General features: G+C 38.7%; 2 protein-coding genes and 1 long non-coding RNA gene across 5 annotated transcripts in view; 1 reads left to right on the top strand and 2 right to left on the bottom strand.

Moving 5' to 3' along the window:
• Positions 1 to 7,674, bottom strand: part of LTN1 (listerin E3 ubiquitin protein ligase 1) — a 48,915-nt gene extending 41,241 nt beyond the window's left edge. The window contains exons 1-4 of one of the 2 annotated variants that reach the window (XM_011358202.2): positions 7,502 to 7,674; positions 3,066 to 3,269; positions 2,461 to 2,559; positions 1,764 to 1,994 (exon numbers count right to left, since the gene is read on the bottom strand). In XM_011358202.2, the coding sequence (XP_011356504.1) occupies positions 1,764 to 1,994; positions 2,461 to 2,559; positions 3,066 to 3,269; positions 7,502 to 7,543 (576 nt within the window). In that variant the 5' untranslated portion in view covers positions 7,544 to 7,674. The remainder of the gene's footprint in view (positions 1 to 1,763; positions 1,995 to 2,460; positions 2,560 to 3,065; positions 3,270 to 7,501) is intronic. The other variant, XM_011358203.2, reaches the window with a different exon arrangement.
• Positions 7,675 to 10,329: 2,655 nt separating this feature from the next.
• Positions 10,330 to 17,033, bottom strand: RWDD2B (RWD domain containing 2B). 2 transcript variants are annotated; one of them, XM_011358201.2, is made up of 6 exons: positions 16,873 to 17,033; positions 15,274 to 15,465; positions 13,123 to 13,349; positions 12,970 to 13,037; positions 12,486 to 12,848; positions 10,330 to 11,891 (listed from the first exon to the last, which is right to left on the bottom strand). In XM_011358201.2, the coding sequence occupies exons 3-6, from the start codon at positions 13,327 to 13,329 to the stop codon at positions 11,657 to 11,659; spliced, it is 873 nt and encodes a 290-aa protein (XP_011356503.1). In that variant the 5' UTR covers positions 13,330 to 13,349; positions 15,274 to 15,465; positions 16,873 to 17,033; the 3' UTR covers positions 10,330 to 11,656. The 2 variants fall into 2 exon arrangements, with proteins under 2 accessions (XP_011356503.1, XP_023385282.1); XM_023529514.1 differs by lacking the exon at positions 16,873 to 17,033 and adding an exon at positions 16,042 to 16,639.
• A 122-nt stretch (positions 17,034 to 17,155) lies between these two features.
• LOC111738419 lies at positions 17,156 to 21,580 on the top strand. Its single transcript, XR_002779839.1, has 2 exons — positions 17,156 to 17,463; positions 18,294 to 21,580. It is a non-coding gene; the product is annotated as an uncharacterized LOC111738419 (long non-coding RNA).
• The last annotated feature ends 427 nt before the right edge of the window (positions 21,581 to 22,007 follow it).

The following is a 22,007-nucleotide window of genomic DNA, read 5'->3' as shown; positions in this document are numbered from 1 at the left end:
CAACTTTACCAGCAAGAACAACAGCTAACACTTATGAGCTTTCCCGCAAGGCAGATAGTGCTTTGAGCATATTTCATGCATTTGCTAAACTAATCTTCATGACTACTCAATGACATACTGTATTGGGTACTTCATAACTCCCACTTTAACAGATGAGGAAACAGGCACAGAAACTTGCCAAGGTCACACACTGAACTAATGGAAGAGTGGGATTGGAACTCAATGGTATAGCCGACCCACAGCCCATCTTCTTATAGGCAGTAAATATACTGTCAATAATTCTGATAGTTTAATCTTCATTTGCCTAACTCCTCTCTGATAAATTAATTTTGTACTTGGGAAAGTTCATACCCAGCATCTGTAATTTTTGAGACTCCTTGTCTCAAAATCCATTTTCTAAAACTCTTAAGTATCCCAACTCATGACACTTCATTCTCATAACACTTATTACTTGATGTTTAAATAAACCAATGATTCTTAACTTACAGTTGGATTAGAGAACTCCCTTTGGGGGTTCCTCTCACTAGAAAAACAAGCTTGGGACACCTGAGAAATGAACAATGGAAGAACTGAGACCCTAAATGGGGAACTAGAATGCGTATGTGTGGGAGAGGTACTGGGAGAAGAGATCAGAGAGGCAAGCAGGAACCAGGTCATGAAGAGCTCTGTCGTCAAAGATTAAAAATCTGATTAAAAATCTGGACTTGTAAGTATAATGGGAAACCACGGGAAGGTTAACTAATTGAAAAGAGTAAGGGAAGAAGTGAGGGACAGAGTGGGGAGGTGTTTGAATAGGATTATAGGCAAGGTGCTATCAGAGGAGTACTAAATAAAGGAATGAATGGAAGCATAATTTTTTTTTAAATCCTTAATTTCCCCTCACTCGCAGTCCATCTACTTTTATTTCTTCATATAATACTAAGAAGCTTGGCCATCTGGTTTTTCCAGTCCATATATTAGGAATAGCAAAAAGGAAGGAAGAAATGAGGAAGACAGTATTAGATATAAAAGAAACTGAAAGCCACAAAAGTTATATGGCTGATATCAGTCTGGCAAATGTCTTGTCCAAGTGTTGAAGACATTTTCTGATCTGTTAATGGAAGTATAGATTTGCATGGCTTTTTGAAGGGCAACTTATCAACAGCTATAGAAATTTTAAATGTTTTTATCCTTTGCCCAACATATGGTGACTAGAAGTTCTGGTAACTATCACCCCCACAGTGAATGAAGAGATCTACTCAAGAATGTTCACTAAAACAGTTGTTTGTTATTATTTTTTTTAAAATGGAGGAAAACCCTAAACATATATTTTAAAAAGTTAAATAAATTGTGATACGACCATACAAAGGAATACCAGAGAACAAAAAAGTGAAGTAAATCTGCATACATGCATGTATTAATATGGAAATATGGGGAAAATGTTTAGACTTTTTTAGATATACTCCTTTTTTAGATTATATATTATAAAACATATACCTAATTTTTTAGATATGATAAATTAAGATTTGTAAATTAAAGCTGGAAAATTTAAATAATTTAGAATGATCGAATTCATCATATTAATTATATTAAAAATCCAAAATGGTCAATTGTGTTAAACACAAAAGACAACCTTCCATTGAAAATATTTCATGCACTCATTCCCCCACAATGACAGATAAAAGAGCTGTCATCTAAGAGAACTGTCATTGTAATATGTCTTATATCCCCCTTAAATATTTAAGAAAAAAAAAGGAAGATACAGAATAGTTCCAAGAACTTACACTTGTAATTTCGTCCTTACAAAATGCTATGGCTTCAGGTTGCTTGCTTGGAGGGAAAGCTGCTTCGAAGGCATCTTTTGCTGCAGATGCAGCTGGTGTATAAGTGTCACACTGAGCCATTAGCCAGTAGCCCATTAAGCTTTTTAAATAAGGAGCCAAGTGTTTTTTAACTTTAAGGATAAGTTTTTCAAAAGCTTGCTGTGTGGCTTCTCGAACCCGGCGGTCATGATCCTATTGAAAGTATAACATGGTTTAAAACAGCTCTAGCCCATAAAGACAAATACAGACATTTCTAGACATACTATGAGACCCATTAATAAGAATTCAACTATATTCAGAGCTTGATTAATTTTTTCCTTTCTCCTTTCTTCCAATGAGATAAGAACAACTGAGATAAGAGCCAATGCTAGCCTTGAACAATTAAGCAATTCATTCTCATTCTTCTGCAGCAAATATACAAAGAAATTAAGCTGCCAAAATTTACTATGACTGAAAAGCACCTGGGTAATTCTGACCTAATTTTTGAAAACACAGACTCCCTCTATACTTTATACAACCCAACATGATCCAATCTGCATAATAATGCCAACATATTTCATTGCCCTCACTAAAAGTGTCATATAAGTATGACAGTTCCCCCATGACTTCAACCAAAAAATACACAACATAAATAAACTAGTAAAGTCTTAGCACTTACAAGTGAAATTTTGCAGAAAATTCTTGGCCAGTAAGGAAGAACTCCTTTTACAATTTCCGTGTCTCTCTCTGTACACATGGTTCCAAATTCTTGCATAGCCTAAAAGTAAATTATTAACATGATTAAGTACCAATAGCCATGATATTGACTATTGACTATACTTATTCTGTTCTAGAAACTTATTCTATTTTATGTGATGAGAGAATATATAGTTTATGTTTGTGCCATATGGGACTAATTTAAAGAGCTTCTTTACAGGCTAGTATGGTAGAAGCTTTTTAGTTGTTTTTTTAAAAAAACAGACAGATAGATAGATAGATAGATAGATAGATAAAAAAAAATCCCACTTAAAATTATGAGGTCAAATTACATTCTCTAATGGGAAAAACTGTATAGCCAGAAAACCAAAATGGTTCAAAAAAGTGCAGAGCAACAAACTAATTCATAACCTAGAAGTAAAAAACTAAGCTTAAGTCTATGTGTCAGAAAAATGTACAGTTGTAAAAGAAATGATTAGTGATGATTCATTTTTCTTTACATAAAATATGCCAATGACATTTTAACAAAAGGATCAGTTTGATTATTTTTATGGAAATAAAACTTGCTTTTAATTTTGTCGTGACATCTTTCTTAGAAAGTTTCCGCAGCACCATTCGGAAATCAGAATCTACAAGACTGTCTATTTCTTCAGCTCCTTGAATAGCAGGAACATAGCCTAGGTCACTCTGAAATGTTCCAAAACCAATAAATCCAGGCACGGTTCCCTGTTCTTTGGCAAGAAGTTCTGCAGCTCGGCCACTGTTTGAAGGCTGATGAGAAAGTAGAGAGAAAAAAGTCAGCATCCTGGAAGAGTTCAAAATTTAACTTTGAGTTCTTTACAGTAATTCCTTAATAACTCCCATGATGGAACAAGCTTTTATTTCAAGAATTGTTTTTTCTTAGCCTAAGATGTCATATATTATAATGTTCCCCAAAGATGGGTGTTTCTGTCACTAAGAACATATCAATAATGATCCCAAGAGCTATTGCCTGGTTTCCTAAACATCAGAAAAAAAATGGTTTTCAAACTGGATACAGTCTATTAGTGGCTCATTACATCAATTTAATAGGTCCTGACAGCATTTTTAAGAACTAGAATAAAATATTTAAAATCAAAGAATGCAACATGTATGGTAAGCCTAAGTACTACTTTATAAAATTTTAAATTTTATAAATTTGCAACTTTTCTATAAATAATATGTATATACACATGTGTACTGTATAATAATATAAAACTAACTCATAAGTGGATTATATCTTTTCACTCATCCATTCAACAAACATTCATTAAGCAACCACCACAGGATAATAATGACAGCTGCTTCTAGACCAGGAGCTCCTTGAGGGCAGACATACTCACTGCCATATACTCAAAGCCTAGTCTAACTAATCTCTTTGGGCTAAAATGGTTACAAATCACATTAATATAGGCAAAGATCAATGCAGTAATCAAGATGTAAGACAAATTCTTTTGTTCTGAACCACAGTCAGTGGTTTGTTTGACTGATACACATTATAGCAGCCTCCTAGCACTAAAAGTTAAGGGATTAGTTGTGACTGAGAAAGATTTGAACTGTAGAAAGAAATGAACATATCTTCTAATAGGAAAATGCCTCAGTTCAATGTCCAGAATGACATTATAACCCATCTACACTCATCTGTTTCTTATTTCTCTATAAGAATGTTCAAAAAGGGTTATCCAAATATGTGATTCGATTTGCTCATACCTAGAGAAACTGTGTATGGAAAATTCATTTGTCAAGGAATAATCTAGACTACTTTATAAACTGAAATGAGTGATGAGAAGTGAAAAATAATGGCTTGAATTACATTTTTTCAAAACGGCAGCATTTAAGACTAATTTCAAAAAAAGGTTCTGTATTTTAAAACTTTATTGAAATGAACATTATTCAGTTTGTCTTTCTCAATATTGATATACAAAAAGCTGCAAAGAAATTTAGTGAATTACAATTCTGAAAACTGAATATTATGACATTAGGACATCTGAATTTTATGCATAATTCCATTTGTAAACAGCTTTATTTTGAAACAGAATAACGAAATAGTATGAAAAACTAGTTATTGCTAAAAGCTAAAGGAGTCAAGGCAGGATTCTGAACTGACCTGAATTACCAGAGCTGACAGTGGTAACCAGGTGCAGAAGAAAAGGTATCAGATTTCTAGTTTTTAAAGTAACAAATTATTTTTAAATGTACTAATTGTAATACACATATATTTTTCTTATCACTTACTCTACTGTGTATGTCAAACGTTTATATCCACTATTCAAAAATTAAGACTGTCGACTCTATTTCTAGCAGTTAATTTTCTTACACTATACCTCCTTCATTCTTCTATGCCTGTCTTCTAGAGGTGTTTGATGTGGCAATCTTGCATCTACAGTTTAAATACCAAACTCAGGAACACTTAAAGATCTTTCACCATCTGGCCTCAACCTTTCCCAGTCTTATCTTCTGCCACTCTTTTCTTCCCTTGTCCCATTTCTTCTTCACCCCTCCCAATTTTGCTGCCAGTTTCAGTCTAAAACTGAATTCAGGGTTCCCTGAATCTGTTATGCTCTTTCATAATCTGGTCTTTGCATTACCTTTTCTCGTCACCTGAAAACCTTTCCTTCTTTTTTATTGCCTGAAAATCTTCTGCTCATCCTTCAAAACACTCATGTTTTCAACATTTGCCTCCCTCAGGTCAATCCCCATTCTTTTCTGTTCTTCCACTTTCTTTCTACTCATAGCTCTATCATAATTCATTAATATATTATAATTATTTGCTTACTTATCTGTCTGTATCATCTAGAAAAGGAGACATTTGTCTATCACATTTGAATACATGGCATTCAGATTCAAAGTCTTCTGTTGAATCAACGACTACCACTCAAATCCCAATTCTGTAACTCCCTGACTACATAAGCTTAAGCAAGTTAATTTCATCATTTTTAAAATGACACACTATAGCTAAATCATTACTTGAGTTGTTGTCAAGATTAAACATGTTTTTAAACTACCATAGTAATAACTGATTCTAGCAAGAATCATCAAAGGATGCTAAAACCATCAAGTGAAATTTGTGAGAGAGAACAGGATATTCCCAGTCTCGAATTACCACTCAACATACTTTTTTATTGTACTTTTTTGAACCAATAAAAAGGATACCTTAACCAAGTGATTAAACAAATATCATCAATAATGGAACAAACAGGCATCATGTGCCCCTTATGATGCACTGAGATACATCATCTATGAAGCATTCCTCTCAAAAATTGTTTAACTTGAATCTTGTAATAAGGAATGTACGTATCTTACTTAAGCAAAACAACTGGCATAGATTCTTTCAAATTGTCCATGTCATAAAAGAACCATCAACCTTATTTTTCCAGGAGAAAAAAAAACACTGAGAAACTATCAAGATCTAAATGATAACTAAATAAAATGAGTGATCCCTGACTATATCATGATTTTTTAAAAATGTGTTACCTAAAAAAACTTCTAGAGAACATTAAGATGACTATAGAAATCTGAATACAATGCTGTATGTTATTAGATAATAGTATACTGAAGTTAGATTTTCTGTTATAATCACAGTTATGTAGAAAAATGGCATTAATTTTAGAATATACATGCTGAAGTATTAAGGACTTTGTTATAATTTCTGCAACTAATTCTCATATGGTTCAACAAAATACATATATTTAAAGAAAGAAAGCAAATGTGACTAAATAGTAAAAATTGGTGAATCTAGGTAGAGAGTAAAAGAGTATATTGGTTGTTGCTCTAATATTTTTGCAACTTTTCCTTATGTTCGGAATATTTCAAAAATAAAACATTAAGAAAATTTTTTGAATAAACATTTAAATGAGAACGCAAGTCAAGCACTTAGCACAATACTGGCACAAGGTAAGTTACTATTATTGTTGTTGATTTTATCTTCCAAAACAGATTGTGATAGATCTAAGAAAATGTGGAAGTGATATCACAAGAATTGGATCAGAAACATGATACAGCATTCTCATTAGATTGGGCTGTGCCATAACAAACCTAGTACCATAAAAAATATTAGAACATCCCAAATCATGTAGGTTTAATCCACTTTTGGGTCTTTAAAAAAGTATGTCGTGAGCTTGTACTATATGCCAGTGCTTGTTCTAGGATCTGAGAATATCAGCAGCAGATAGAAACACCTGTCTTCATAGTACTTATAGTCTAATGAAGCAAAACAGTAAATGAAGCGAGACAGTCAATTACATAGTATGTTAGAAGTCACTGGTGCAATGGAGCAAAATCAAGCAGGAAAGGAGAATAAAGTCGGGGGAGGACTACAAAGTAAAATAAGTTGATCCTGAGAGACCTCACTGAGGTATCTCGGGCAAAACTTGGAGGCACCTAACAGAAGAGCGTCCAGGCGTCTGCCAGGCAAGGTCAAGGCTCGGTGAGGAGGTAAGGGGTTGGAAGAAGTGGCCTAGGAAGAGGCAGTTGAACAGTCGGAGATAGAAAGAGGCGAGGGGTAGACCACGTACCACGTATACCATCATAACGGCTCTGGCCTTTACCCCAAGGGATGTGGGGAGCCATCGCGGGTTTGTGAGCAAAACAGACATGATTCGAGTCACTCTGCACACCAGGCTCACTTTAACTGCTTCCCACCCAACTCTCTTGTTCCCAATTCCACCTTCTGTACCCTGGCCAGGTAACCTTCCAGTTGAAACTGAGACTGAACCATTTCCTAATGAAAAATCTATGTGGGGGAAAGAGGGGTGCTCAGGTGGGGCCAGCTCTGGCATGGAACATCTTTTCGCTTACAACTCCCCAATCTGCTCAGAGATAACCCACCCCGCCGGCGGGGACGCATGCAAAACAGAGAGGTCACACTCAACACGCAAACACACTCCTTCCCGCAGCCTCGCTGCAAACATCTGCCGGCGGCGCGTGGGGCCTGGCAAGCCGCTGCGAGGAGAGAACTCCGGTCGGCTGGGCCACCTCTCACTCACCCGCAGGTTCCCCTTGGTCCGCTGCTTGTTCTTCCCGCCCATGGTCGCGGTCTGAGCCGCACTCTCAGCCCGCAGCCCCTGGTTGACACTGCCGGGCCACGACTTCCGGCCCCGCTCGCCGGAAGTGTGTCCACTGGAACAGTTTCCCCCGGCCCTCCCCTTCCGCCTCCCACCCCGCCTGCCCTCCACCCAACTTCTGCTCCCGCCTGCCGCCGCGTCCTTGCCTATCTGCCGGCGTAAATGTCACAATTAGAGCCGGTATACACGGCACAATTAGAGCCACGCCTATCTGAGTGACGTCATTCCTGCCCAATAGAAAGCCAAGCATTGGATTCATCGCGCCAAATCCTTCCTTCCTTCGCTTTCCCGGAGCGAGAGATGTTCCTATGTCTGCGGGAAGAGGCGTGGGATGTGGCATAGAGAGACATTTTCACGCAGGAGTTTCAGTAGAATGATATGGTGGTAGTGGGGTGATAGGAAAATGTTCTACCTTTTAAAATGCAATCATCAACATCCTCTGAGTGTTTGTTAGAAATGCAGTTTGTCAGGCCCACTTCGGGACTATTAAATCAGATTCTGCATTTTTAGCAAGATTACCAGGCCTTGTTAAAATTTGAGAAGTAGTGCTTTGGGAAATATTCTCTCTTTGTTCGCATATCATAAGCGTTATGTGCACTTCCTGTAAAAAAGGGTAATGTGGCGGTCTATTAAAATTTGAAACGTGCAGTTCTCATACTTAATGATTTTCCTTCTGAGAATCACACAAGAGATACCTAAGCACATGCTGCCGACTACTGTCCCTTTCTCACGTCCACACACTCACTCTTATACTCAACTCCATGATACTGTGGTCCTGCAAACTATTCTTCCTTTATTCAACTGGCTTCCTGTTAGGTTCAGTAAACACGGTGACTAGGAGACTGAAACCAGAGGAAGGAGAAAATACTTCCTCCATTCTGTTAGCATCATCCTAGCAGCATCAGCAATTGCTTTAGGCAGTGATTGGTTTCACTCTCCCATCATTTTTAAAGCAATCAGAATCAGCTTTATCGCTCACCCCAGAGGGCCCAGCAGCAGCCAGGGAGGACCCTCCCCCTGAGAGGCCTGAGTCCTAACTCCATGAGGCTCGCTCCTCTGAGCTCTTAAGACAGCCAGTGGTGCTCCCTTCTCAGAAGTCAAAACCCCAACACCACCCGGTCCCTTCTTTGAACTCTGAAGGATTAGCAACGACCTGGCATCACCCTCCCTTCACAGATTTGAGCTGAGCCCCAGCTTTTCAGCCCCTCCCCCAAACTATTCCGATTACCTCAACCTCTTATTTCCTTCCTTTCCTAGCTTTTATAATCTCTTTTTTAACCAACCTTTCATATTAATATTTTTTCCTCTTTAAAAAAGTAGTGAAGTTTGTTTTCCTAATTGGACCCAATGGCAACACATTGGCAGAGTGAGCTTAAATGGAAGGCTCATTTTGCCCCTTTGCAGAATTTTTATGGGTTCAGGTCGTCCTAAGTAGTTGTGCGCATTGTTGGGGGTAGGGCAGGAACAAGAAGTAACATGCCAGCACCTGTCTTTAAATGCTATTAAGTCTTGGTTGCTTTGCAGCTGTTATGCAATTTCAAAAATGACATATTGTTGGCTTTTCCTGATATTCTAATATGCAGCTTTCTTTAAAAAAAAAAATCTGTGTAACAGTTGTTTTTATGCAAGTGCTAAAAGTAATCAGTCCTTTTTTTGGTTGCATTTTATCAAATTAATATGGTCACAAGACTGACTTTGTGACTATATTGTGTACTTATGCTCAAGTTCAACTAATTTGGATTTGTGGGATTAATTTTAGAATTTTTACATTTTGTTTGTTTTACTTAAGAATACTATTATTTGTACAGGAATTACTTTTACAATTAAAAGTGGACATGTAGCCAGTTTCCTGCCCACAATTTTGTTTTCTATAGATCTTTTAATCTTTAAACATAACTTGATTTGGTACTAATAGTTTCTTTTAAAGATTTATCCTTATTTCTTTATGTTGTAAGATATATATATCGGATTAATACACTGACAAATTGTCATTGTGGAATAAATATATATACTGAACAGTTTTACATTTACGGATGTTTATATATCAAGTATAAAATCATTGGTAAAAGTCTAAGAAAGCTATATTGCTGATAGGTCTAACATTTAACTAGTTTCTTACAGCTTTTATTGTATTTCTTACATTATATAATGTAGACAAGACCATTTAACTTGCTGTTTTCTTTTCTGATGACTAATACTTTGATGCATTTTTGAAGGGATCTACTAATCAAGAGTTTGGAAAATCTGTACTTCTCTTGGTCACTATGTCAATAAACCGATATCTAAATTTGACAGGTCTATATCAGGGAAGAAAATTTGTAAAACTACGTACTGCATTCTATCTTTTTATGTTACACTTAAGATCTATGTATTTGTACATACCAATGCGTTTTTTATTAAAATAATGTACGAGGACTGAAAAGGTTTTAGCAGATTAGTCCTGCTATAAGTAATATGTGCACCATCTGGCCCCTTGGGTGGCCTCTAGGGATGTCAAATCCCATGCTCTGTGGAGTATTTCATCTAGAAGGAAATGGGGGAGTCAGAAAGTCTAGACAAACAGCTGGTCCATCTGGCTGTGTGGTGGCAACAGAGGAAGCATCTGTGTTTCCAAGGCAATTGACATGCAATGGGGAGGTGAGCCAGTAGGGAGAGAATCCGAGGAGGTACATAAGATTCATATCCAATATAGTATATCATTCTGATTCTTATTTGTGTTTAACTAGCTTTATATTTAAGACCCATTCACATTGCTTTGTGAGTTCTACTTTATTCTTTCTCACTTCTACACAGTATTGCATAATGTGTACCACGTATGTCAGTATACTTACTGATTAATCATTTACTAATGGTCACATAGGTTGCCTCCAAGTTTTTACTAAGATAAGTGATGGATTGTATCCCTCCCAACCCCCAACCTCATTCCTCTAACCAAGTCTGACTCTTCAAGGAATACCCAACCCATAGCAGAGTACTAACCTGAGAGTCAGCAATTAGTAAATATTTAATTAGCACTTTGGGAACCGATTTATGGAAACTTCAAAAACCAGGCAGTGTGTTTATTTGACTCTAGATCAATTTGTTGAAACTAAATTTACAGAAAGCCATTTCCAGAATTAAAAAAAAATATATCAAAATCCAATTTGCTAAAAACAAATTCTCTAAATTATGAATTTGATGGATTGTCGAGGCCTATCAGAAAGTGTGAACTCTGCTCATGCCCCGGCCTTCTATGAGGCAAGCCCAGGGGCAGGGGCAGAGCATAAGTACACAAAGAGAGATGAACTGCAAACTGCATTTAAGAAAAACTTCACCTATTTGTGTATCAAATGGCTAGAGTAGATGCAAAACTAAAGCTTTGAAAAAGTCTATTTGGCAATCTAGCTTTACCTGATAGTAACAGGGACAGAATACAAATAAAACTGGTTATGTTTCCTAATAAGTTGTCTCGAGATAGGCAGGGGCTGGTGCTGGACCAGTGGCTCAACAACACGAGGACTGACAACTCTGTGGTTCTCTTGGCCCTTCTTCTCTCATGGTTGAAAAGACTGCTGCAGCTCCAGCCATCACCTCGGCGTCGTGGCAGAAAGAGGGAGAAGAGGTGCTCTAGCTGTAGCTATCGCTTTAATCTGGAAAGCAAAAGTTTTCCCCGACATTCCAAAGCCAAAGCAGTGTCCGAAGGCCACCATGGTTGGAAGAGAGGCAGGGAGAGCGAGTATTTAGCTTTTCCAGGTTCTTTAGTGGAGTCCAGTAAAGAAGAAAGGAGTTGGGAATGGGTGACAAGTTGTATCACCAACATTATCTAACTCAAATCAAATTAATTTCTCATTAAAAATTAGTAGCTTATATGTAAAGAAATTTGTCAACAATTTTAAGATTATAATTTAAAACTCAGTTGTTTTCAATCATGACATATATTTAACAGATACATTTCAGCTGTTCCACTTTTTCTTTTTTTTTTTCCCTCCTAGCATTCTAGAATGGGACTAAAGTAAAATAACTTAATCTTTCAAGAAAGAGTGGAGACAAAATCAAAGGCAACAGTGACAAAATACTTTCAGTTAGTCCTCTACTCAGTTATTGTCCTTCCACACCAAAGAACATCTGGAAAACATCCCCACACCCTCTGGCATTTAAAAACTGATACAGCTGACCGAAGTCCATGTGGGTTCCTCTGGCTCCATTAACGTTGAACACTTTTTCTTCAAAAACTGAAAATTTTCTTTGTCTTCCCATTTCATCATTTGTACCATCAAAAGGAATGTCTTCCCGATGGCGAATCAAAATTCTCTTCCAGTTTAATTTTCTGAGTCTGAAAAAAAATTTTCAAAGTAGAAATTTTGAAACCCTGTTATGCATTCTAGAACACTAAGAAGTTATAAAACAGGTTTATCAATGCCTTTTCCTAGAAGTGAAGAAATCTACTTTTATCTCGGAGGGATTTATTTTAATCAAATATGATTCTGGTTGTAATCCCATCCACAAACTCATGTATTTCCATTATCATTGCCTCGTATCAGCAATTTTGAAATGTGGAAATTGCTGAATCTCTAACTCCTGGAGGGACTTCTCAGATGCTCATTTAAGATATCAGTAGAGAAATGAAATTAGAAATTCCCATGTTTCACGGGGTATAGACAGCCTACAGCATCACCAAGATGAGGGAAAAATCAGACCCGCAGAAATGGAGGGGCTTGATTCAACATCTATTTACAGAATGTCTCCTATGTGCATTGTGCCCAGTGATGGAAGTGACGCTGACCATACGTGAGTTCTGTTTTATCCACTGACTTGAGAATGAATCCCCATAAGAGACAACCCCACTGAGATACTTATTTGTACATCTCTAGTATCTGATTTAGTTCTAAAATTATTTGCACAGCATATAAAATTTGTAAAAGCAAACCTTGACCAGAATTCTTCACAGGCACTTTGTGGGCCTTCCACACAAACAACGCCAGGTTTCCCAGGCATGCTAAACCCAGATAGGGAAAGTTCCTTCGCCCATTCTAGAATATCCTTTCTTTTGCATTTGTTGTAGATGTGATGGCTGTAGATCCAGAGTCTCGTGAGAATGAAATCGACTGGCTGGACGGTACTTCCTGGAGCGGGGGAAGGGGTAGTATCCCTGCTGACATAGCTGGAAGCGTGTTCTCTAATCCAGTCTGTGGCATTCAATATACAGACGTCTCCCAGACAATTCTTTTGCAGGTATGTGTTCAGATCTGTGTTCAGCTGAGTCTGCTGGGATCTACTCAATAATACTGATCTGATGGAAAAGATGTGGGATAAAAAGAATTAATTTTCCTAGAACAGAAAACAAACTCGAGAATGGCTTTTAATCTTAGATTAATTTTGGCCTCTAAAGTTGGCCAGTTTCTGTAACATACCTGACAGTAACTTCAGGCAGAACTGTGGGGTATTTAAAGGGAAGAATACAGGCCAGAGAAAATATCACCTGATCAAAACAAGAAGAAAAATGCCCTAAGTGCTGTTTTAAGTCTTGACATGTTTCAATTCTTCCAAAAGTAGAATTGAATTACCATTGCTTCCTCAGATACGTCCAGGTTCATATTGATGGTAAAGTAAACTTTTGAAGATCGCCCCTCCATTGTCCTCTTTTCGATACAATCTTTCAGTTCTGCTAAAGCCAGCTGGTCATTCACTATGAGCTCATCTTTACCAGGGAACATACTGGTTAGCAGGTCTAACTCAGAGAGCTGGGCCTCGGCCTGTTCAATCTCAATCATGTCTGGATATCTGTAAGTTTCTAAGGACGTAAGAATAGGAGAGACAATTGACATATGCGACCTTGGGAGAACTCAATATATTAATATGGGTATTTATTAAAAATATATTTGGTTTCTTCATAAAATGTGAAATGTAATCAGAGGATCTTTCCCCATTATTCTGCTCTGTAATGTGTTGTAATATGTATGTGATAGATGTCATATGTTAAGGACCCAAAACATGGGACAATCCAATGAGAGCAATAAAACTCTAGTAATAACCAGGCACCAAATTCCTATGTATCTAGATAGTTGATCTGGCATCTTGAGCTACCACAATGAGCAATTTCACTAAAGTAGTCTAATTATGCAGTCAAAAGCCGTATCAATGACATTGCCAGGAGAGAGGCTATGACTGGTTACCTCGGAAACCCGGAATGAACAGAATAAGAAAGCTAATTATATGGATAGTTAATTTTTTCTTCTTAATGTTAAGTTTATTCATTTTTAAAAAACAGAAGAATGTGAAGAGAAAATAAAAGCTGCCAACAATCTCAAAGCTCAAGCAACCCGTTAATATTAAAAAAAATATATATATACAAGGTTAGAAAATTGAAATTATAGAGGAAATTTTAAAAATAAAGATATAGTTACCTTCTGGTAGTCTCTTCCCCAACCTACCTAAACCCCCAATCCAAGGCAAAGAGTTTTTTGGGTTTTATATAAGAAAAAAATTTTAAATATTATACATACACATATGTGGAAAATATATGCTGGTATAATGTGTAAATATACGTAGGAAGTTAGATATATAAACAAAATTAAACTGTATTCAAAAGGGATCATATATACATATTTCCCCCCACTTCCACCCCTCCTCCCCAGCTATATTTTGAAGATCTATTCACCACCAGCACATAGTTATCTATCTCATTCTTTCTAGAGGTTGACTTTCATATATAATCATGCAGATATCTCATAATTTATTTCATTCTTTACCTTGAACATTTGGGTTGCTTCCACATTTTTCCTATTGTAAACAATTCTATAATAGAGATTCTTTTTTATATATACAGTTTGGTGAACTGTGTGTGTGTATGTGAACACTGTATATACAAGGATAAGTTTCTAGAGGTGACATGTTAAAATGACAGGTATAGTATTTTAAATTTTGGTATATATTACCAAATTGCCTTCCAGAAAGTTGCCATATGGAAGTTTAAAATTTTTACATAGTCCTCTCATTTTTAAATAAAATTCTTAATACACAGTTTTTTTAATGGTGTTTTGTGTTGGTGTATGCATTTCACACATGGTTTTAAGGACCTATGAGACTATATCAAAAGATCTACATTAATGTCATCAGAGTCCCAGAGAGGGGAAATGTGGCAGAGCTGAAAAAGTACTCAAAGAAATAATGGCTGAAAACTTCCCAAATTTGTCAAAAGATATAAATGAATTCAAGACATTGAACATATCTCAAGCAGGATGAATTCCAAAGAAATCCATATCAAGACACATCATAGTCAAACTTCTAAAAACTAAAGAAAGGAGAAAAAATCTTGAAAGCAGCAAGAGAGAAATGAACCTTAGCTATAATAGAAAACAATTTAAATAAAGTAATATTTCCCATCTGAAACCATGGAGGCCAGAAGGAAGAGGCATAATATTTTTCAAGTGCTGAAAGCAAAGAACTATTGATATCCAGTGAAAATGTCCTTCAGGAATGAAGAGAAAATTATGACAGCCTAAGATGAATGAAACAACTATTAACAGTTGGCAAAATGTGGGAAGAAAGAAGGGAAGAATTTTTACTTTCCAATTTGCATGCTTCTACAGCATCAGAAGTTTCGTAATTAGCCTGCAGTATTTCTAAATTCAGCAGGAAAAAAGATGAGTTACACCTCTGAAAAGGATAAAAAAAAGCTCAACACCTCCATTGCTATAAAGGAAAACATGGCTTACCTTCTCAAAGAGAATTTACTTTGTGAAATCAAACACCATCATTTAGGTTAATGGTGTCTTCTTAGAACTCTTTTCAGCTTTGGTAAGAAACTTTGAAGTATATTGAGCAGCTACTATATTTAGAGCTTCATCCATCATTTCTTCCGGGAGGTTTCTATTTAGTTGATGATCAGGACATATATCTAATACGATCTAGAACAATATAGAGAAAAAGACTAAGCGTAAAATGACCAGTATAGGTATCTGTGAGGCAGGAGAGCACAGAAAAATAGCATAGACTTGAACTTGTCCCTCACAACACCAACTACCAAGGCCTAATATAGGGGCTTATGATTTGGATTATTTTCTCTTGTGCTAGTTACTTTCTATTTGTCCCCTAAACCCATTCTTAGCCTTTCTATTCCCTGCTCTAGACTCTGGACAGCTGACCTCCATGATGTAAAGCACCAGACTCTTCTGCCTTTCCTGAGGTTTGGTTCAGCCAATGCTCTGGCAGGAAGTAGGAGGATGGGGGGAGAAAGAATCCACAGTATTTCTTCACTACTCTTGTGCTTTGGTGGGATTCTGACGATGGCTGTGACCCCCTGAAGACCCCATCTTCTGCAGGCAGCCCCTCTTCCTCAGCTCCAGCAGACCTTTGAGGCCCGGGAGTAGTCATGCAGTGTTCCTTTAAACCTGGCCACATCTCCGTAAACAGCCCCTTTATTAAACAGTTTCTGCAAAGTTTCAAAGTTGAGTATGTGTCTGTTTCCTTCCAGAACCTCTTACCTGGACTTCGGCTCTAATGTCTCTCAATCAACTAAAGCTCACGTTGTCATTATACTGATTATATGCAGTGTTTAGTAGGTGTATACTGAGACGAGCAGTGAGTACCAACTATGTATTAGAAAAAAGTTCACATATCCGACGACTGGGCAACAGTGTTGCAATCTGAGGAGGAGGAATCCTGGCCTGTTAGAGTCTCACAGACGAAGGCAAGCTAGCTGATGACTCCGATGGCTACCCAGATTCAGAAGCACGAAAGGCCAGCGCATCGAGAGCAGATCCACCTCCCAAAGGCTGCCTCGGATGATCCATTAACACAAGCCCTCTAGGAGCATGTCTCTCTCTTTATTCAAGTTTTCTTTCTTTCATCCAATATGGTTGGAGCATTTCTTTAATGTCAGATATGGTATTTGGTCATTTATTTGTCAAATTATTTTCGTAGATGAGATTTAAGTCCAAGAAAAGAAATCTTTAAGAGAATTCTCAGACAAGATTTCAGTGAGTGCTGTACGAACGTAGAATGAAACTCGAGTTTTCCGAGCGGAATCGTTTTTTTTCCTCACCCGGGCGCCGGTGCCATCGCACCTAACAACTGACTAGACCTTGTGCGTGTGGCGGGAAATGGGGGTGGGGGCTTGGGGGGTTAGGGGGGCGTGGTGATGGCCATGCGGAGGGGGCAAGAAATGCCGAAGCCGGCTCTAACCAACGAGCGGCGCGCAGTGCCGAGAAGGCGGTGCCACAACGTCGCCAAGTTCCCATAAGGTGGAACCGGCTGCTGCTGCGACCGCCTCCCCGCCCCCAGTCCTGCTGGGCGCCAGTGGACAGAAAACTCACCTTGAGCCACGGCCCCCCTCGATGCAGTAACCCCGTGTTTCCTGTCTGAATGGACAGCTCAGCTCTCTCCCAGAGGCGTTCTCAGAGCTCTAGGACCAGGACCCCCGAAGACCACTCCAGCCGCGCGACCTAGGGGAAGTGCGATCCGCCCCCTCCGCTCCGGGCGCCTGCGCGCTGGTCCCGGAAACCCGAGCCGCGGCGACCTTTGTCGCGGGGCGTGGCGGACGCGTGGGATTCCTTGGCCAACCACGTTTTTTCAGTCGCAGTTTTTATTTTCCCCACTGGCATTTGACAGCTGCTGCCACTGTCAAGGATGAGTATAGCCAGCACTGGTTCCTGGGTCAAGGAGTGGTCCATTAAAGAACGCTCCTCTTGGTATAGCGCTGATGGGGATACGGTAGGTAGCAGTGGGGGGTCTCATAGTCTGCATTCCTGAACTCTTCCCACGCAGTAGCGATCCTACTGGTCCCTAACCAACAAGGCAATCGGGAGAGAAGAAAGTGGATGGTGGCCGTGGCGACCTTAGGAAGGATCCTGTGCACCCACAGAAATTTATCTCGGCTAAGAAAAAGACGATTTGAAGGCGATTAAGTACGAGAGTAATTACAAATGTTTTTCTTCACAGTCTAAATATATGCAATGCACTTTTCTTTGTGTTACATATTAACTTTAGAAATCAATAAGATACTTTGTAAACACTAATATTTGTTAGTATAGGTTACTGTTGCTAACTTCTACAATTTTTTTTTTTTTTTACAAAAATAAGATTGGCGCCTGGGTCTTTACAGCTGCATCTTCTACTTGGTGTTTTGTATGTATTTTTTCAATGTTGTTAAGTAATCTGCTTTTCTTCTCCAACTTTTATGAAAAATTTCAAGCATACATCAAAGTTGAGAGAATTTTACAGTGAAGCAGTGGAGCAATTCTCAAGAGAAGGGGGTGTAGTTTTTGTTCCCCAGGGAACATTTCATAATGTCTGAAGATATTTTGGGTTTTCACAACTGGAGGGTTGCCTCTGGCATCTAATAAGTAGAGCCTAGGGATTCTGCTCAACTTCCTACAATACCACGATGTCCCCCTACAACAAAGAATTTGCTGGTTCAAAATGTCCATAGTGCTGATGTTAAATTGACCTAAACAATATCATAACATTTTACTCTACTGGTTTTGTCATGTCTAATCCACTCATCAATCCGTTTTGATGCATTTTGAAGGAAATTGCAGACATTGGTATACTTATCTCTAAGTACTTCAGCATGCATAACAGTATTCAAATTTACCTTTTTTGAGGTACAAATGAAATGCATCTTAAATGTATATTTTCTGAGTTTTGACACATGCATACACCTGTGTAACTCAAACCCTATTAAGATACAGAACATTACCAGCACCCCAGGAAGTGCCTTTATGATCTTTCCCAGGTAGTCTCTAGCCAACACCCCAAGAGGATACCATTGTTGTGGTTTCTTCACACCATAATTAGATTCGCCTGTCCTAGAACTTCATATGGATGGAATTATACAGTAGGTACTTTTATGTAAAGCTTCTTTCAGAATATTTTAGAGTCATCCATGTTCTTGTATCAGCAGTTGCTTTTTATTGCTTAGTAGTATTTCATCGTGTGACTATATCACAGTTTTTGCATTCTTTTGATGAAAATGTGGCTGTTTCCAGTTTTTTGGCTTATTGCAAATAAGGCTGCTATGAACATTCTTATACAGGCATTTCATTTCTAATAACTATTTCTTCAGTAAGTATTCATAAGCACTTAATATGTTCCAGACACTTCTCAGTATTAGAGATATAGCAATGAACAAGACAAGATGTCCCATCTTTCAAAGAGCTTACACTCACGCAGTTCTGTGTATGGGAGCGTGGAGATAAATGTATAGGTAAATATGAAAAGAAAATTACCAGATAGTGATAATTCATGGGTAGAGAAGTAGAATAAAGTGAGGTGAGTGATTGGGTAGCTATGTTACTTAGGTTGTCCAGCCAATTTCTCTGTGAGACAGTGACTCTGAAGTTGTGAACATTATTACAATAAGACCAACCACAGAAGATCAAGGGGAACAGCGTTCTAGGCAGAGGAAGCAAGTAGTATAATGCCATAAGGCTGTTTTAGAATAGGAAAAAAAAAAAAAAAAAAGCCTGTGTGCTGCATGAAGATAGCTTAAAAGAATTATATAAGCAATAAAGAGCAAGAAAGCTCCCCCTGTCCCCCATGTAACTATCTTTATTCTAGCCAATTCAACAGATTAGGATGCCACTTTCTCAATCTATTTTTACCCGGTTACTAATAAGGATATTTCTTCATATCTTTTATGACCAATTATTCTTTTATTGTGAATTACCTGCTTATATCCCTTGCCTATTTCTCTTTTGGCATCTGCACCCTTTTTTTCCCAGCGATTATTGTGTTTTCTGTGTAAAACTAAACTCCAGGGCGGTGAGGCCCGTTTATTTCATTCCCTTCACAAAGATCTTGGCACAAACATATTCTGAACAAGTGAACAGTAAATGTTTGAAAATTTTACCCTCTGTCTGCAAGGTTGGTTCAAGACGATGTCTATACTCAATTTTAGAAGTCGATTGGACAGAAGGAGGGGAACTGCGTGAAATGTGGATGCCCCCCTCTTAGCTGGAATTCTGATGTAACTTGTTTGAGTAAGGTAACCATCCAGGAGACACCAAACCTCGGCCCACCACCTGGTACCCATACTTCAGAAGCATTTAAATAACCCCTTCGTTGCGTCCCAGCGAGAACACCTCATGCACAGCCAGACTCCTGGGCGCTGCTGCGTCAGGAGCCGCGCGCAGGCATCGATTACCCAGAGTCAGCCCCGGGGAACCCTGGGGCCAAGGCGACTTCCCATAATGCCTCGGACCGGAAGTTGTTGCTTTCTAGTTGTCACTCTGCCTTCGGCTCTGTCGCTTTTTACTCGTCACCGGGAGGAAAACGGAGCGGACGGGCCAGCCCAAACGCCCATTAGGCGATGCAGTTATGGGTGCTGTCGCCGTGGGTGAGTTCTGGTCCCAGTGACTCGCAGTCACCGCTTGGATGGCTTCTTGTGCTCCGAGAGGCCGAATTCCCGGCCCTGGCCTCGTTCTCTTCGCGAAGGCCGCTCTTCCTTAAGCACGTTACCCGGCCTCGGCCCGGTACGGCGTTCTCATTGGCTTCATGTCCTGTCGCTTCCAGGAGCTGGCCAATGAGTTGTCGGTGCTGGCGCCCAGCTCGACCTGGTGGACCCCGAGGTTCCCCCTGGGTGCGGAGCAGTTGGAAGGAAAGGGGGGGTGTGGTGGGCGCTGCGCGATTTGGGGCGCCCTACGGGCTGGAGCTGGGTTTGCTGCCGCGTCCATGTGGTGGTTGGTAGAAGAACAGGATCTGTCACCTAACCGATTCAAGGCTCCTAGGGTAGGACAGATCTGCGCAAAACTTGAAAGCTGTGTTTTAAGACTCGCTGCCAAAGTTTTCCGAACGCTTGCATTTTTAATGGAACCAAGCAGGCATGGGAAGACGGGGGGGACATCGAGGGAAGGGAACTGGAATTATATGAGAGCCAGCAAGACCAGCTTTGATTGAAGTTTTGTGTGGACTCCTGCAAAAGAGTAATTTGGCTAAGAAGCTAATTCTCCTTTGAAGAATAGCCTGAAAAACTTAATATGAGTTACTGATGTTTAATAGCTAATGGTATTTCTCATGACTCATTAGATGCCCTTTGTAGTTGTCAAAATTTTATTGGAGCTCTTTCCACAGCATTGAAGTGACTCCCCTACTGTCCTCTGCCTGCAGCAATTACAGTTCGTCTTTCAAGTTTCACTTTGGAGTCTGGGCCACTGCGGTTCTCAAACCAGATTTGCTAGTGCTGTCTTCACTACTACAGACTTCTTCATTCTTTACCTTTTTCTTTTTCACGGGAACTTGGTCGCTTCATTCTTATGTACATATCTTTGCACCTTGTAATCATCCTTTGTACGTCAGGTACTATTCTCTTTTTCCATTTCCAGCAAGAAGTAATTCTTGAGGACATACTATGTACTTACACTATTTTAAATGCTATAGGTAATTTAGAAGTAATGCCTAAAACCAGTTCTTTCTCCTAGAACTTTAGATTCCAGATAGAGAAATAACACGTGTTCAGGTTAAAGACCTCCGAGCTAGAGGTGGGGGCGGGAAAGGTGCTTTGGAGTGGAGGATACTAAAGAGACTGGCTTGATTGGCATGGAAAGAGTGGTGGTCTTGGAAAAGAAAGATATGCCGTTTTAGTTCTCTCTCTGACACTTTCATCATTTCTTTCTTGAGTTTCCTCCTTTACCGAAATGCTCTCTTTAAAGGGGTGTTGTAGAAAGCAAATGAGATAGGGCTTTGAAGATCAAAAGCACCATATAATTAAATTTCAGTGGTTCTTTTGAGAATTAATGACAGTCAGGATTGCCTGAGCATTGGGGACAGTTTATAAAGGACCATGAGTGCAAGACTGAGGACTGTGGACTGGAAAACTATTAAAGGCTTTCAATCAGAGTGATGTGATGGCAAGTATATCTGATGCTAGAATGCAGCATAGATTAGAGGGAGTTTGATGGGAGGCAAGAACTTGGGTGCTATATTTTCCTCCTAAAATCTGCAATTCTAGATAAGATATGTTAAATGTTATCTTTAGGTTGAGAAAAAGTACATAAAATATACCTTGTTTTATACGTACTTATATACTTTGTATTCTTTTGTTGTTTATTTACCTTGTAAACATGGAAACTTGTTAACATTTTAGGTTATCTTTGAAAAGGTTAACAATTACTTGATGTGGCACTCATTTTTCATACAGACCTTTTTGAATTACCTTTAATTACACTAACCCATTAAGAACTAAAAAAGGAATGCTAAGACTCTAAGATAGGGCAGGGTGAGATACAACTAAGTGTGAGAATTAATTGAGAAGTGTTTTCAAAACATATGTTCCAAGTCTTTCCACTTATGTAATCAGAATTTTAATAAACATTCCAGGTCAAATAACTATTAAAGACATTTAAGTGATTTTGACACTAAGTTATTATTATAATGTGTGTTAAATGCAACTTTTCAAAATCATTACTATTATTTAAAGTTAGGTAGACCTGTATGTACTTTCAGCCCTTTT

Source organism: Pteropus vampyrus, unplaced genomic scaffold, assembly GCF_000151845.1.
Source record: "Pteropus vampyrus isolate Shadow unplaced genomic scaffold, Pvam_2.0 Scaffold38, whole genome shotgun sequence".
Lineage (NCBI taxonomy): Eukaryota > Metazoa > Chordata > Mammalia > Chiroptera > Pteropodidae > Pteropus > Pteropus vampyrus.
This window is presented reverse-complemented; position numbering and strand designations above follow the sequence as displayed.